The sequence below is a fragment of the Pezoporus flaviventris genome, unplaced genomic scaffold, assembly GCF_033815535.1.
Source record: "Pezoporus flaviventris isolate CSIRO_AGI_PZ_B2104156 unplaced genomic scaffold, CSIRO_AGI_Pfla_v1 ptg000066l, whole genome shotgun sequence".
NCBI classification, from domain to species: domain Eukaryota; kingdom Metazoa; phylum Chordata; class Aves; order Psittaciformes; family Psittacidae; genus Pezoporus; species Pezoporus flaviventris.
In genome coordinates, this window is record NW_026892614.1 from 4,927,805 (window position 1) to 4,942,077 (window position 14,273).

At 35.9% G+C, this 14,273-nt stretch overlaps 1 protein-coding gene across 5 annotated transcripts in view; it reads left to right on the top strand.

Annotated features, from left to right (window-relative positions):
* The window catches only part of STRN (striatin), a 62,703-nt gene that overhangs the window by 34,447 nt on the left and 13,983 nt on the right, over positions 1-14,273 (top strand). For 3 of the 5 annotated variants that reach the window (XM_061471068.1, XM_061471071.1, XM_061471067.1), the window contains exons 6-10: positions 2,555-2,690; positions 4,544-4,679; positions 8,638-8,748; positions 10,952-11,038; positions 11,593-11,736. In XM_061471068.1, the coding sequence (XP_061327052.1) occupies positions 2,555-2,690; positions 4,544-4,679; positions 8,638-8,748; positions 10,952-11,038; positions 11,593-11,736 (614 nt within the window). The remainder of the gene's footprint in view (positions 1-2,554; positions 2,691-4,543; positions 4,680-8,637; positions 8,749-10,951; positions 11,039-11,592; positions 11,737-14,273) is intronic. The other 2 variants (XM_061471069.1, XM_061471070.1) reach the window with 2 other exon arrangements.

Here is a 14,273-nt window from a genome sequence, read left to right on the forward strand (position 1 = left end):
CTAAAGGATGCTAAAATACAGAGTTATTTTTGATTTGACTTCTAAAATTTATTGAGATACAGTATAGCAAATCAGCCTGTCTGTCAGCTTGAAGCTTTCTTTTCCCTGGAGAACTTTTAAGTTCTTTAAATATTCTGCACTTCTGTTTACTTTTTTTGGTTCTTTTGAATTCTTTCTTGGAAGTTATGCTGTAGTACAAATAGTCTCTTGTGGTAGTGTGCTGACTTTGTACATTTTTGTACTGTGCAGGAGTTTTAAAATACATGATAAACTGCTGTGTTTTCCAATGCCTGAGATGCCTTCTACCCCACCCCCCACCACACCCCCCATGTAAATGGAAATACACAATTATGTATATATCCTACCCTCTCAAGTATGCAATAATTAATGAGAGAGTTGAATTCAGGTCAGGTACTTAAAGTTTTAACATTCTCTATCAGTAGTCACTTTGTACCTCAGTGTGAGTGGGCCTGATTTAAGGTCAGATGAGTACAGAACCAAATCTAGGTGTGAATTACTGCATATCTTTGTACCTGTAGAAGGGTATCTGTCTCTTTAAAGCCAGTTCTGTTGATTAACATTTTATATTCTGTTTGTTACTAGTTCATACATTGCTGTTTACTGTAGGATGTCTGATAGTTGTTAATGTAGATTATCAGCTATATTGTTTTTACATGGTAGATTTTTACATGCAAAATATAGAGGAAAAAACAATGTTTTAGTCACCTAAAAATTGACCAGGAAACACAAAATTTGCTGAAAATCAAGAAGTTAGTCAAGTGAAGCACATTACAAATTTTGTCTTGCCAAGATTTTTGTGTTGGAACAGCAAAATAAGAGTACCATACGATTTCTGTGAAAATGTACATTATTGCTACAGATTCGTGAGGTATTATGGTCTCCCAAGGTAGTCATTACTTAAGGAAAACTTAAAATATTACAGACTGCTTTCAGATTCGCCATAGAAACAAGAGGGTCAGAATACTGCAGGAAGCATGTTTGAGATTGTTCTTATTTAAGATAAGATAGGGAAAAGTGGAAGGAATATTCTCAGTAAAACCAGTGACCATAAAAACATACCGTACAACACAGTATATTATGGGGCTGTGTATGTGGAATTTCTAATGGCAAGTGAAATCTTTATTGGTATTTTTTGGCAGTGAGGATGAGTAAATGAGAAAAGGGTAGAATAGCAAATTGTCTTAAGGAGGTGCAGACATACTGGGGCTATCAGGAAGTCACTCCTGCTAATTGTCATGTAAGCATAGAAGTGCCTGAATAGAGACTGTGTAAAGAAGAAAATGTGTTGCTTATCATGCCTTATTACCCATCAGAGCTTTTGCCCTTAGATGTTCTCTGCCATAAACCTTTGAAAAGTGTTACGAAGAAACATTGGGATAAGCAGGTGATGGATGATCAGACGTTTACGCTGCAGGGAGTTTAAAAGGCCATACTGTATAGGCTTGTTAGTTAATTGAACCTTTTGAAATGTGTCATAGCAAAACCAAAATGTAGTGTTAGCAGTGCACTTGCTGATCATAAGGGTGACTGTACAAGACAATTTAGAGCAACAACTCTGAAAAGAAAGAGAGACTTCTATTGTTTCAGTGGTTGTGAAAATCAAGATGACGTGCATTTAGTGATGAACTATGAAAAACAGACAACTGATTAAAGGTAAGAAAAACAATAAAGCTTGTCTTTACTGCTGTAAAGTCATATAAAGAATGGACAAGGTTTTACCGGAATTAATCATTATAATTCAAACTGAATAATTTTGTTCACCACTTCATCTTTGAGGGATTGATGGAGAAGTGTGTCTTCTGCATCAAAAACATGGTACCTGGTGGTCATTATAGGATTGCTTTAATTGCACTTTCATCAGAGTTTTAATAATGGTTAAAGTCTTGCTTCTTGTATTCTTCCTTTTCAGTTGTTAGTATAACAATCCTTACACTTCCCGTTCAGAGGCACTGCCTGAATTTGTGCCAGTGCAGACATAATTTACCTAGTCTTCATCCGTTTCCTTATTTGTTTAATCCTAACATCTACGTCAATGTTAGTCATCAGTGATATTTTCCCATTATATTGTTTTATAGTGGCAGATTTACCATGTCTGAAAAGTTAAGCATTGTTAGAGCTAGAGTATGATGTTTCGCAGCCACATGAGGAACATGATATCGCAGCAGCAAAGTTTTCCTGTACCCTGATGTACATACGGGAGGCCAACTTAGTAGCTGTAGCTTATGTCCTTGTTGCTGAGGCTTTCAGTATTGGAAGTTATATCAGTATTGAAGTTGCTTTTGGGGCACATACCAGATGAATCTTGCTTTAAAATGCTTTTCACATTAAAAAAAATCAGAGTGTCTGTTTTGGTAATTGCAGCTGGATGAAGAATAATTGTTTATTTTTTTAATCCGTAAACATTTTTAGCTATAGGCTTATTTTAGTGTCATGTGTTGTTAGACATCATAATACAGAACGGAATGCTAATTACAAAAGTGACTGTTATGATTTCTTTTGACTTATGGTGGTTGTTGTTGTTGTTGTTGTTTAGGAAACCTGAATTGACTGACTCTGCCTCTCTGCTAGAGACCTTCAAGTTTCTTGAAAATGCAGCTGCAGACTTTAGTGATGAAGAAGATGAAGACGATATTGAAGGAAGAGAGAAAACAATCATTGATACTGCAACAGTGAGTGGAAAAAATAATTGAAAAGTTACGAAGAACAGAAAAAGTGAGATTAATGAGATGCCTGTATGCAAAGTATTTGACTGTGTATGTACACGTGCAAATCATTAATGCATCTTTATGATGGTCTGTCCAAGCATGTGTGCATAAGAGGGATTATGTATGCATTTCTGCATTTGTGCATACAACTTAAGCTTTGCCATCTTTATTGCTTTAAGTTTTCAGTGACAGATTAATTTTTTTAAATTTTTCTTCCTACTATTCCATATTGCCTAATATGTTTTATATATATTGAATACATTTTTTAAGGTAGCAGGTGTCCTTTTTTACAATTTTCAGCTAAGTTTGAAGGTAGTGTTTGTAACGTTGCATGTCAAAAATGCATTGTTTCTTGAATATTTGTATAAATGTAGTGACATCTAAAATTACTTGTAGAAATTTATCCTTGTAGGTTACAGAACTGAAATATCACTGAAATAAAATACAAAGAAATATTTTTCTTTAATAGTTTGTGGAATGAAGAAAAAGTATAACTGGAAAAACTCTACCAAGGGGTTAATAAACTTTTTTGTTTGTTTATTCAGTCAAATACCTTAAACTCCCTCTTGAGCTATACTTTGCTATACGATTTGGTCATTATTCAGTGAGTTCTGTTTCTTAGCAATTGAAATTTGGAGTTAAGATGGATGTGATTGTTTCTATGATGAGTTTTAAGAATGAACACTTAAAAAAACTCATCAGTTTTAAAGAGGTTTTGAAGAGAATCTTTGTAAACTTGTTCCTGTCATCCATGGGCTGTGAACTAATGTCTGAGACTCTTCTGTAAAATCATCTGTAATAGAGTGTGTTTAATAAGTCTGCTGAAGGAATGAAGCTTGAAGTTTAGAATTCCTTCAGGTTTGAAATGGGTTCATTGTATTTAGTGGAAACAGTCATTAATCTTCATGATTAGGGATGTTGGTCTATGTATTGAAGTCTTTACAGACTGACCCTTAGCAAGGTTCCAAGTCAAAATATTGTGATGAAGGTAATTCTTTTTTTCTCTAGAAGTAAAATGTATGATACAGATTTCATGTATCATAACTGTAAAGCATCTAGTCCATTTTGGTTATTGAGAGAAAAGTAAATTTATTGCAGAACGAATACAGTGAGGTCCTTCATTAATACATGTATTTTGTTTTTTACCAAAATGTGATAAATTTTTTAAAAGCTAGCTTACTTTTGAATTTGAAAGGGAATTGCAGTTTAAACATGGAGGTATCATGTTCAAATAACCGTAATATCCAAGGAGGTATCCAGGATGGACTGATTTTGCCAGATCTGAGCGAATGAAGTCTTGTCAATTGTGTTGTGGTTTGTTGGGTTTTGTTGTTTTTTTTTTTTCCTAAACTTGTCTTTTGGTCCAAATTTAGAGCGGTTCCAGAGGTGAGAGTTAAGGTGGCTATTTTCAGAGAAGCAGAGTGAGTTTGGCTTTGCTGCAGTCCTTTCTACAGCATTCTGGGGGGTTGGTTTGTGGGTTTTGTGAGTTTTTTGTTGGTTTTGTTGTTTTGTTTTTTTTTCATCTGTATTAAGAATGTTTGTACTTTTCTGGTATTAAAATAGTGGTGTAGGTCAGTGTAGATTCATTAGGAATTGTTTTGTCATGAGAAGAAAGATCTACAGAAAAACTTCATTTTGACTTAAAAGTTTGAACAAAGCCTGAACACTTATTCCAGATTTACTTATTAATACATACTTTTCTGCTTCTTCAACAACTTTGTAGGATTTTGCATAGAAGACAAGACAGTACTGCTTGGTATAAAGGTGTGTGTGTGTAATGTAATTCACTGTTTTTGTTCTCCATTCTGACCTTTCAGATTGTAAGGAAAAGAGTGCTATCTGATAGCAGTGAAGACAGAGATACAGAAGAAGCTTTGAAAGAGTTTGACTTTTTAGTTACCTCAGATGAAGGTGATGGGGAATCGAGAAGTTCAGGAGATGGAACAGACTGGGGTAAGGAAATGTAATGGATTGTATGAGGTGTATAAGGATTTAAAAAAAAAGTGCTAAGAATACTTGGGTTTGATTGAGGTCTCTGTCACGATCGCAGCTTCTTTTGAGTATTCCTACAGTAAATAATTGGCAGACTGAAGTCCTCTTGACATAATGTTCTCCTTTTTATGTATACTGCTTTAATATAAGGATTCTTCAGGGGTTATGCTTCTTTTCATTGTCTTCTTCCTTTTCTTTAATAATAAGGCAAACAGAATTTGAATTTTATGAGTGGAGTTAATGTGTTTTTCCAGTGACCCATGCTAATGAAGGGCTCTGATAAAGCTGTATTTTACAATTACGACATGAAAGCTAGTTTGTCTTTGCTTTCTTCCACTTTGATACAGAGAGTAATGTGAGTCATAAATACCGAATTCTTGTACTTTCGTTGTGTGTTAGCAATTTGGGTGATATGTACTACTCAGTTGTTCAAAATTTCTTTCACAATCTACCAGAATAATACATCTTTAAGCCCTCTAGTCAGAGAGAGAGATTTCATAAACTGTTCTCTGTCCTTTGAGGTTCATATCCTGCAGCCCAGAATGCCAGCATGCTTTACTTTGACATTATTATGCATAAATATACTGCATAGGGAAAGGAAGAAGGAAGCAAACTGGTTAAATATCTTGATGGGGAGTTATTTTCTCCCTAAGCTGCTCTGGAAGGTTTAGGAGTAAGTGGACACAGAGGGAGTTGTGGAAGGTGAATGGGAAATAATTTCTCTTTATAATGGAACTGCAACTTTGACAGACAAGCCATCATAGCTGTGCTCTCACATGAGCTAACAGCTCTGAGATACTGTATTTCACTGAACCATGTTTAACTCCTGGTTGGACTCCAGATTAATGTTAAGTGTGGTGTAGTCTCTGCTTAAGAGGATGTGTCTCACTATCGTTACCTACAGCAGTGAGTATTCTGTTCACCAAACAAATTTAGGAAAGTTATTGTCTTTTACAAAAAAAAAAAATTATTAGGTTGTTCAATATTTTCTTCAATATTAAAATTTTATACCTCTACACTTGGTAAGTGTACCTGTTTTTGTGTCACTGAAGTTAATATGCCAACAGGAATTTTTTGTTCTCAAATTCACACTTCTGGTTTATTTTTACTTTCATTGATGACAGCTGAGTACAAATAAGCAAAAGTCTAACATTAAAAATAAATTGTCACAGAAAGTAGTAGTCTCATTTCTAGAAATATTAAGGGTTTTTTTGAGTTATAGATGTCCATGATTTTCAGTTACTTGTTTCACAACCTGTCTTTTATGGTAACTGCATATGAGAGTAAACTTCTTCAAGGAACTGCCATTATGAATCACTTACATTAATTTGATTTAAGCAAAACTGTTAAATGTAGCATATAACAGTGATGTTGTAAAAAGAGGGTAGAAGCAAACAGAGGAAGTCCTTGCTTTGTTTTTGGATCTGAAGTGTTACTCATCAGTTACAGTAATCTGTTGAACCCATTTGGCTTAAAAGGTCCTCAGAAGTGTTCAGGTAATTTTTAAACTATAAAGCTAAATACTAGTTCAGGATCCATTTGTGAAGTTGAACAGAACCTGTAGGATGCAGGAAGCATCCTGGGACAGTCAGTAGAAAATTAATGCATGAAGTATTTTCCTGGCAACAGTACAGTCTAATATAAATCCATTAATTTATTTTTTTTTGGTTGAAGGAGGGCAAAAAATCTTGTTTAGCCAGGGAGGAAAAGCATGATTAAAACTTACAGTGTGGTCCCAGAAAGAATGCATACTTGTTTTCTCTCAAGCATATAGTTTCATACCTTTTCTTAATGTAAGTTTTGATCATTAATGTTCTTCATGCAATTTTTTATTAGTAGTAGTACTTAATTGGGCATATGTAGTAAGAAGACATGACTTAGCCCACAGACCATCTTTTTTAGAGTCTCTCTTCAGCTTATTAATATCTCTGTCTTTTCATGGCTGCTGCAAAAAGACTAATGCCTCAAGACTTTGGGTCTTGAAATAATCTGTCACTCATGAATATAGTATCGTGACTGAAGAATTCAGAGGAGTGAGAGTTCATCTAGACCAACCTTCTGCTCCTTTTCATTTGCAGCGGGTTACTGTGGCTGCCTTCTGGTCAAGTTTTGAGTATCTTCCAAGAAGGGAGTTCCCATAAACTCTTCAGGGGCAATAGAATCATAGAATAGTTTGGGTTGGAAGGGACCTTCGAAACTTATATAGTCCAAACCCCCTGCGGTGAGCAGAGATAACATCAACTACATCAGGCTGCTGAGAATTGCATCCAGCCTGGCCTTGAATGTCTCCTGTATTCTGGTACTTGACTGTCCCTGTGTTAAGAAGTATTTTGTCCTTCTGTGATGCAAGTCTGATCAGAGTCTGTCTCTGTCTTCCCTGCACCTGCCCATTGGGCATTTGTAGACAGCACTAGGATACCTCTTTTGCTATTGCTGAACGCTCACAGTAGTTTCAGCCCGTCCTTTTAGCTCATCTGCTCCAGTTGCCTTAACCATCTTAGTGGCTCCACTAGACTTTCTGTGCTATGTCAATACTAGATACTTAGCATTATACTTTCAAGGCTTCTCAGTGTAAGAAATACTGTACTGTAGTATAAAAGGTGTGCTCTCACAAATGCCAAATGAGGAAATAATCACTTCCCTCACACTACTGGCTACGTTTTTGTTAATAGAGCCCAGGATATGGTCAGTGGACTTCGCTGCAAGAGAATGCTGCTGATTCCTCTTCAATTTGATGTTGAAGAAGGACCCCCTAGGTCTTTTCAACATAGTTAATTTCTAACAAATCAGTCCCCATAATAACACATGTCCAGCTGTGTATTTTCTGTCCAATGATAGTGGCTCCTTCAGGTTGTGATTGATAATGTTGTGCTTCCTCTACAGGCATTTAGTGTCTGCAGGTTAGTCTGAGGAGAAGTTATTTATTGTTCATATTTTAAAAGGTCTAGAATAGTTTATTGATGTACAAAGCAAACTTAGTCTGAAAGGAATTAATTTTTAAATAATAAAGTTGAGATTTTTATGAAGAAAGCAAAATAAAAAGTGCATTTAAAAGAATTTTGCAGCTGTAATGGTCATGAAAATAAATATATTTGAGGAAAAGCTGTATTACCTCCCTTCTCTCACAAATTACTTTTTCTAAGCTGCCTCAATGCAGTCTTTCCATAGATGGAAAAAATTGCTTTTTTGTATGTGAACTCATGTAAGGTGTTCAAAATTTCCAACTACCATACACCTGAAGAATACTTCTTCTCTGTATCGTGTCGCAGGGGAAGCAATTTGAGAGAGATTTAAAAAATAAAAAAAGGGGGATTTGTTTTTGTCATTAGGCACATTGAATTTTTTTTGATATTTTTTTCCAAAGACTGATAACTCGGGCCTTTTCCTTTCTGTGAAATTTCATGGCTTTAGTGCTTTAAGGTTTTATTCAAGAAAACCTTGGTGACATATATACTATATTCCAAAATTATTTAAATGTGCTGCTACTTTAAGTGACAACATAGCACAAAGACAATAAAATGAGGATTTGAAATGATGCAACATCTGATTTGTGAAGTTATGTTGACCAGTAACATAGCTGCTACTGCTTCTAGATATAGTAATTCTTTCCCTGGAGGAAAGAAAAAGCTGAAAAGCGTATCCTGACTTTTTATAAAGTAAATATTGCTTACATTTGTGAACAGCTGTGTGCTTGGTTATAGAAATTAGGCATGTGAAATTTCACCTAAATTTTTTGTTAAATTCTGAGCGAATAGAAGTGGAATGTGAGTAGCAGTTTTACAGCTTTCACAAGCTTGGTGCTATTTTTGTCTGTTTAAAATAAGACAAATGCCATTGACAGCAGCTGTTACCTCCTTCAGTGGAGATCACTTGGTGACATTATTGAAAAAGGATGTTTCATTTGTTTCACTTTGTTTAGAAAAGGAAGACCAGTGTCTCATGCCTGAAGCTTGGAATGTCGACCAGGGAGTAATAACCAAACTCAAGGAACAATACAAAAAGGAGCGCAAGGGGAAAAAGGGGGTGAAGAGTAAGTGGAAAACATTGCACCTTAAAATCATAAATCTCACATCTTTCACACCCTTAATTCTATCTCTCTTTCAATGTTTTCCTAAAATTACTTACTCTTTTACTTTGCTGCTCCTGACTGCTTTCCTGTTCACCAGTTCTCGGGGGTTGAAATTAATGATCAAGTTACCTGATAAATAGTTGGATTAGATATGACTTCTTCCAACCATGTGTTGGATTAATTAAAAACCCTTCCTTCGAGCATGGATTATACTTCTGTTACTCAGAAACGTAAATTTGAAAATGCATTGGTTTAATACTTCATACTTTAATATAGAAGACTTCAGAACCCTTTCTTAGCTGAAAAATGCCAGTTTCACAGGAAGAGTTAACGTCTGGTGTGTAAATAAAACAACCCAAAAATAAACCAGAACCAGAAACTGTCTTGAGTATCCTAGTAGATGACAGAGGGAGAAAACAGGTTAATTTCTACCCCTGTTTATACTTAACATTCACAACATGAAAGCCATGCTGTCATCATAATTTGTTATGCAGGGCTCGAAATAGGAGGTAACGCTGAACATCAGTTTATTTGTAAATCACAGGATTTATTTATTGATGTTCAGACCTGTGGTACTAGCCTGTAAAAATGTTGGGTATTGTTATCTAAACAAAAAACTGTGATCAGTATCTGAAATACAGTTTCTAGCCCTGTATTGTATTTTTGTTACGTTTCTTGAAATACAAATGTTTTGTAAAATCTGTTTTTTGAAAAGTGAGCCTTAAAAACTTTTTGAATTCAGATGAAATGCTTAAAATGAAACACTGTATTCACAGCTATGTTTCAAACATCTAGCCATATTGAGAAGTCATGTGTGAATGATGTAAATTAATAATATTGTCTGTAGTCCAGTAAGAAATTTGAGGGATGTTTCTCCCTTTGTGGGAAGATGCTTATGAATACTAAGGAAATTCTCACTTCCAAAGAGACATGCATAATACTGCAAAAGGTGTGAGATCCTCACATTGGGGCTGACTTGTTTTGTTACTTTTTGTATTGATACTGTGATAAGCTGCTGCTCAGCAGTTGGTTATGTTGCTGAAATAATGCTATCAAATACACAAACTAGCCCTCCTGTTTCTAATGGAAAAAAAAGTGAATCATTACCATAGTCTAAATTTCTGAAGTGATATTTTTGTCATCTTTGGAACCATTTGGAAATTAATTGCAAGTCTGACAAGAATCTGAGCTGGCCAACTAAAGTGTTCATGTTTCACAAAATTGATTCTAAATTTCTTTGTAGTTAAGCTAGAGAGGGCATATCAACGTATGACTTGAGTGAAATTGATTTTTGTAGCTTGTCTGTAATTTTTAAAGTATGCAGACATGCCATGTAGTTCAGGGTGAATAGCTGCAGGGTTAACTTAGCAGAAATTATTTAACCAAACTGTTGAAATTATATTCTTAAACAGCTGCTGTGCTTTTTATTTTTGATAATAAGGCAGCACTTGGACATCCAGTGCTCCTTCATGAAGATTACTGCTCAGTACATTTGTAGTACCTTTTGGATTGATTTGATTGGTTTGATCTTGAGAGACCAAATGGTTTACTGCAGTACAGAAATTAAGCATCTTTCCATGGACAAACCATCCTTGGAAGGGCATCAATACAGAAAAATAATCACAGCCTGTTTTCAGCTACTCATGATATTGCGCATAGTGAAGAAGAATGTGAGGAAAGAAGTCTGGGGGCAAAAGAAGGGACTAAATATCTTGACGTTAAATTGTACAAAATTTGTTTCTTTGACTTATGTCATAAATGGTGGTTAAACACAGAGCTGCCACCAAGTAAAATACTTTTTTTATAAATCAGATATGGTAAAACAATCTTGCAAAATCCTACTTACTGCTTTCATGAGTCAAGTAATACTTTTGTGACAGACAAATTAAATGCAATTTAACTTGTTATCTGTCCTAATTAGGGTGGTCAAAGTAGAATTTGTAACTGCATTAGTAAGCTTTCGATTTTGCAAGGCTGTAGTAAACACTCCTGTGAAGTAATAAGAGAATAGAATCATAGAATGGTTTTATGAGAGAATACATATATTAGAGTACACTTCTGTATTAAAGCTGCTTGAAAATAGCTGTATTATTTACTGGTCTAGGAAAAAACATAATGGACTATGGGTAAGACATTTTCCCATTCTTAATTAAACTTACAACAGGAAAAACTACCGAAGATATGTTTCAGCCTCAATCCTATATAAAACAGTCAAAACAGGGATGTGGGAAAATGATGGAGCAAAGCACAGGTAAGTGTCCAGAAGGGCATGGGTCTTCACCATACATAGCTTCAGGAAGTAGGCCAGTGAAGCCAGTTGCCTTTATATTTTAATATAACTTTTTGGATTATGTAGTTCACGATACTCCACTACTGCACAAATAAATTTAAAATAATCATGTTGTCGTAAGAATATGATGCACAAAGTACCTAATGCACAAATTTTAAAATATTCACAAATGTCAGCTATTGTTTCAGAAAAGTAAATATTCTAATAATCATTGTGACTCAGTTGGAGGCATTCTTCAGCATCCTATGCAAGTAGCAGTATGAATTTATAAATGTGGGGAGAATAATGCGTTCACAAGTCTCAGTTGCTTTTGTCACTTTCTTTTCAAGAAATTCATTTCATGCTGGATGATTAGTTACCGCTATAAATAGGTGCTCATTAGTTTTTCTGTGGTATCGTTTCTATGCAAGGTAGGATCCATTGTTGCATGTGCTGCTGTAGTGTATCTGATATAAGTAATGCCAACATGAGCTGTCATAAACCGTTTAATTTTTTGTGTTTTTTTTTCTGGTTAGGGCCCAACAGGTCAAAGCTACAGGATATGCTTGCAAACTTGAGAGATGTTGATGATCTCCCTTCATTACAGCCATCTGTTGCACCTTCTTCTAGGCCCAGTAGCTCAAGGCTCATTGAACATGAGATAAACAGGACGGATGAAGGTAAGCATTAAAAATGTGCATACACCTTTGTAAAGGACCGATGTTTATAGTTACTTTTTAAAGATTATCCTCTAAGACTTTTGTAGCACTTTACAAATACTGATTCAGCACTGTGAGTCCTAAGTGCAATAAATGTCATTCCTATTCCTCCCCTTCCAGTCACTGTTAGTGAGGTCAAGACACCTACTTACTTAAAATCTTCACTGAATGCCTTTGAACATGATGGAAAAAACTCATTTGGCACTTGGTGGCTTTGTAATACGAGGATCTTAAGTCACTTGCTTTTGTTTGTGCTCAGGCCTGGTGGTGAAGTGTGGAACATAAGTCTCGTGATGCAATCGCATTTGTTTTTTTCACATCAACATAACTTTACATTCTATATACATACATATACACACACATATCAAGAATCACAGAATGTTTGGGTTAGTTCCAACCCCCATGCCCCAGACAGGGACACTTTCCACTAGACCAGGTTGCTCAAAGCCCTATCCAACCTGCCCGTGAACACTTCCAGGCATGGGGCATGTATGTGTTCTTTATATGTGTGTGTTCTTTTTTGGTTTTTTTAAGTGCAAAGGTAGAGGCTCTGGAGCTGAATGCAGGTGGCTAGGTGTAGCTTTTAAATGCACGTGGTAATTGTGTAGTGAATCATACAGAACAATTTACAGCTTGCCAGTGTATTCATTTCCATAGTGTGTTCCAAAAATTAAAAATTACTCCTACAGGCTAGTCCAAGTATGGAAAGCCATGCATCTTGGCAATAAAGGCACATGGTTACCTTCATTAGTATTACGTCCGAAAGCTGCTAAGTCATCTGTTTAATTCAGTGTTTGAATTGCTATATATGCAGCATAATAAAATAAATGTATGAGGCTATAATAATTTGTAGAAGATCATATATGGTCTTTATTTAAATGGTAAATAAGTCTTTTGAAAATGACCAAAAATGTGGGTTTCAATGAGCAGTCTTTCAGTGTGTGTGCAAAAGTAGGTTGGCCAAGTTATAATTAAGATGCGTAGAAAGCCCCGGCATGTGGCATAGTTACCAAAGGTCTCAGTAGTTCTATTTCCTACATGCTCAGTGATTTATGAAAGAAGGGGGTAACTTAGCAACGCTTTTGAGAAGCGGAGGAATTTTTTGTTGGATGTTTCCCTTCCAACTTGTCTCACATGTGCTGACAGCCATATTAGCAGACCTCTAGTTTTGTGTCCTTTCAAGAGTGGGTTTTTAATTCACAGACTGAGGTGGACTCTCATTAAATGGGAAGAGGACAGCTGATTGCTCTTAGTCCGAGTTCAGTATTAGAAACTACTAGCTGTGTGTTCCTTTATAAATCTGAGACTATATTTTTGGCATACAGGTTTTTTTATTCTAGTAACTGCAAATACGATCTCCTGTATGTATTGTGTGTTAAGTGGAATATTATCGTAGGTTCAAAAGACAGAAAAAGAGAATGGTGGTTTAGACTTGAGGGTGAAGAAGGTCAGAGATGTTTGTGATTAAAAGGTAATAACTGAGAGGGTTAAACACAGAGATCGAAGGGCTTTTATTTGATTCTAAAAAAAATAATAGAAAGCAAACAGGACACTCGATAGTAGTGTAAATGTGGAGTGGAAAGAGCATGGAAAGGTTAAGTTATTTTATGCTGGTGGAGAACTGAATAGCATCTGAACCTGATGACTTTGGGACAAGGTGGGGAAGCAGCCTGAACAGATCAGGCTATTCCTTGTAAAGCATTAGTTTGGTTGGTTTGAGCTTAGTAGGTGCTGTTAGACTAAATAAGACACAGAATGAGATGGTGTTTCCTTTTCTCTCTCCTTGGTAGCAGTGGTATTTGCCAAGGCTTGTATTTACAATGGAGCTAAAGGAGAAAAAAAATTAAATTTACTGAAAACCCTTGTAATTTGAGACAAAAGATGTATAAAATTGAGTGAAGTCTTTCATGTCCAGAAGATTGCATTGTAGACATGCTTTTGGATATGTGTGGACATGGTGCTAGGAAGAAGAGTCCAGCTGCTCTCACCAGCTATTCCTGTCTACCTGTTTGCTACTTCCCCAGAGCCTATTTGCATATTTTATAGCAGAGTTAGGGAAGGGCCTGAACTTTTCTGTGTTCCTTTTGCATTATATACAGGTGAATGATAGTGTACTCTTTTCCACTTAAACTTGAGAAGAAACTTCTTCTCAGTGAGGGTGACGGAGCACTGGAACAGGCTGCCCAGGGAGGTTGTGGAGTCTCCTTCCCTGGAGACATTCAAAACTCACCTGGACGCATTCCTGTGTAACATTATCTAGGTGTTCCTGCTCCGGCAGGGGGAATTGGACTAGATGATCTTTTGAGGTCCCTTCCAATCTCTAGCATACTGTGATACTGTGATACTCTTCCCTCCTGTAGTTAATTACACTTAATGTCTTGAGTCATGCACACCTGAAGTGTAAGTATTATGTTCAGAGGGTATTGTTTATTGGTAAGTACAGTGATTATCTCTAGAATGGTTATTTTTTTATGCGTTTTTTTGTATGTTCTTGCCCT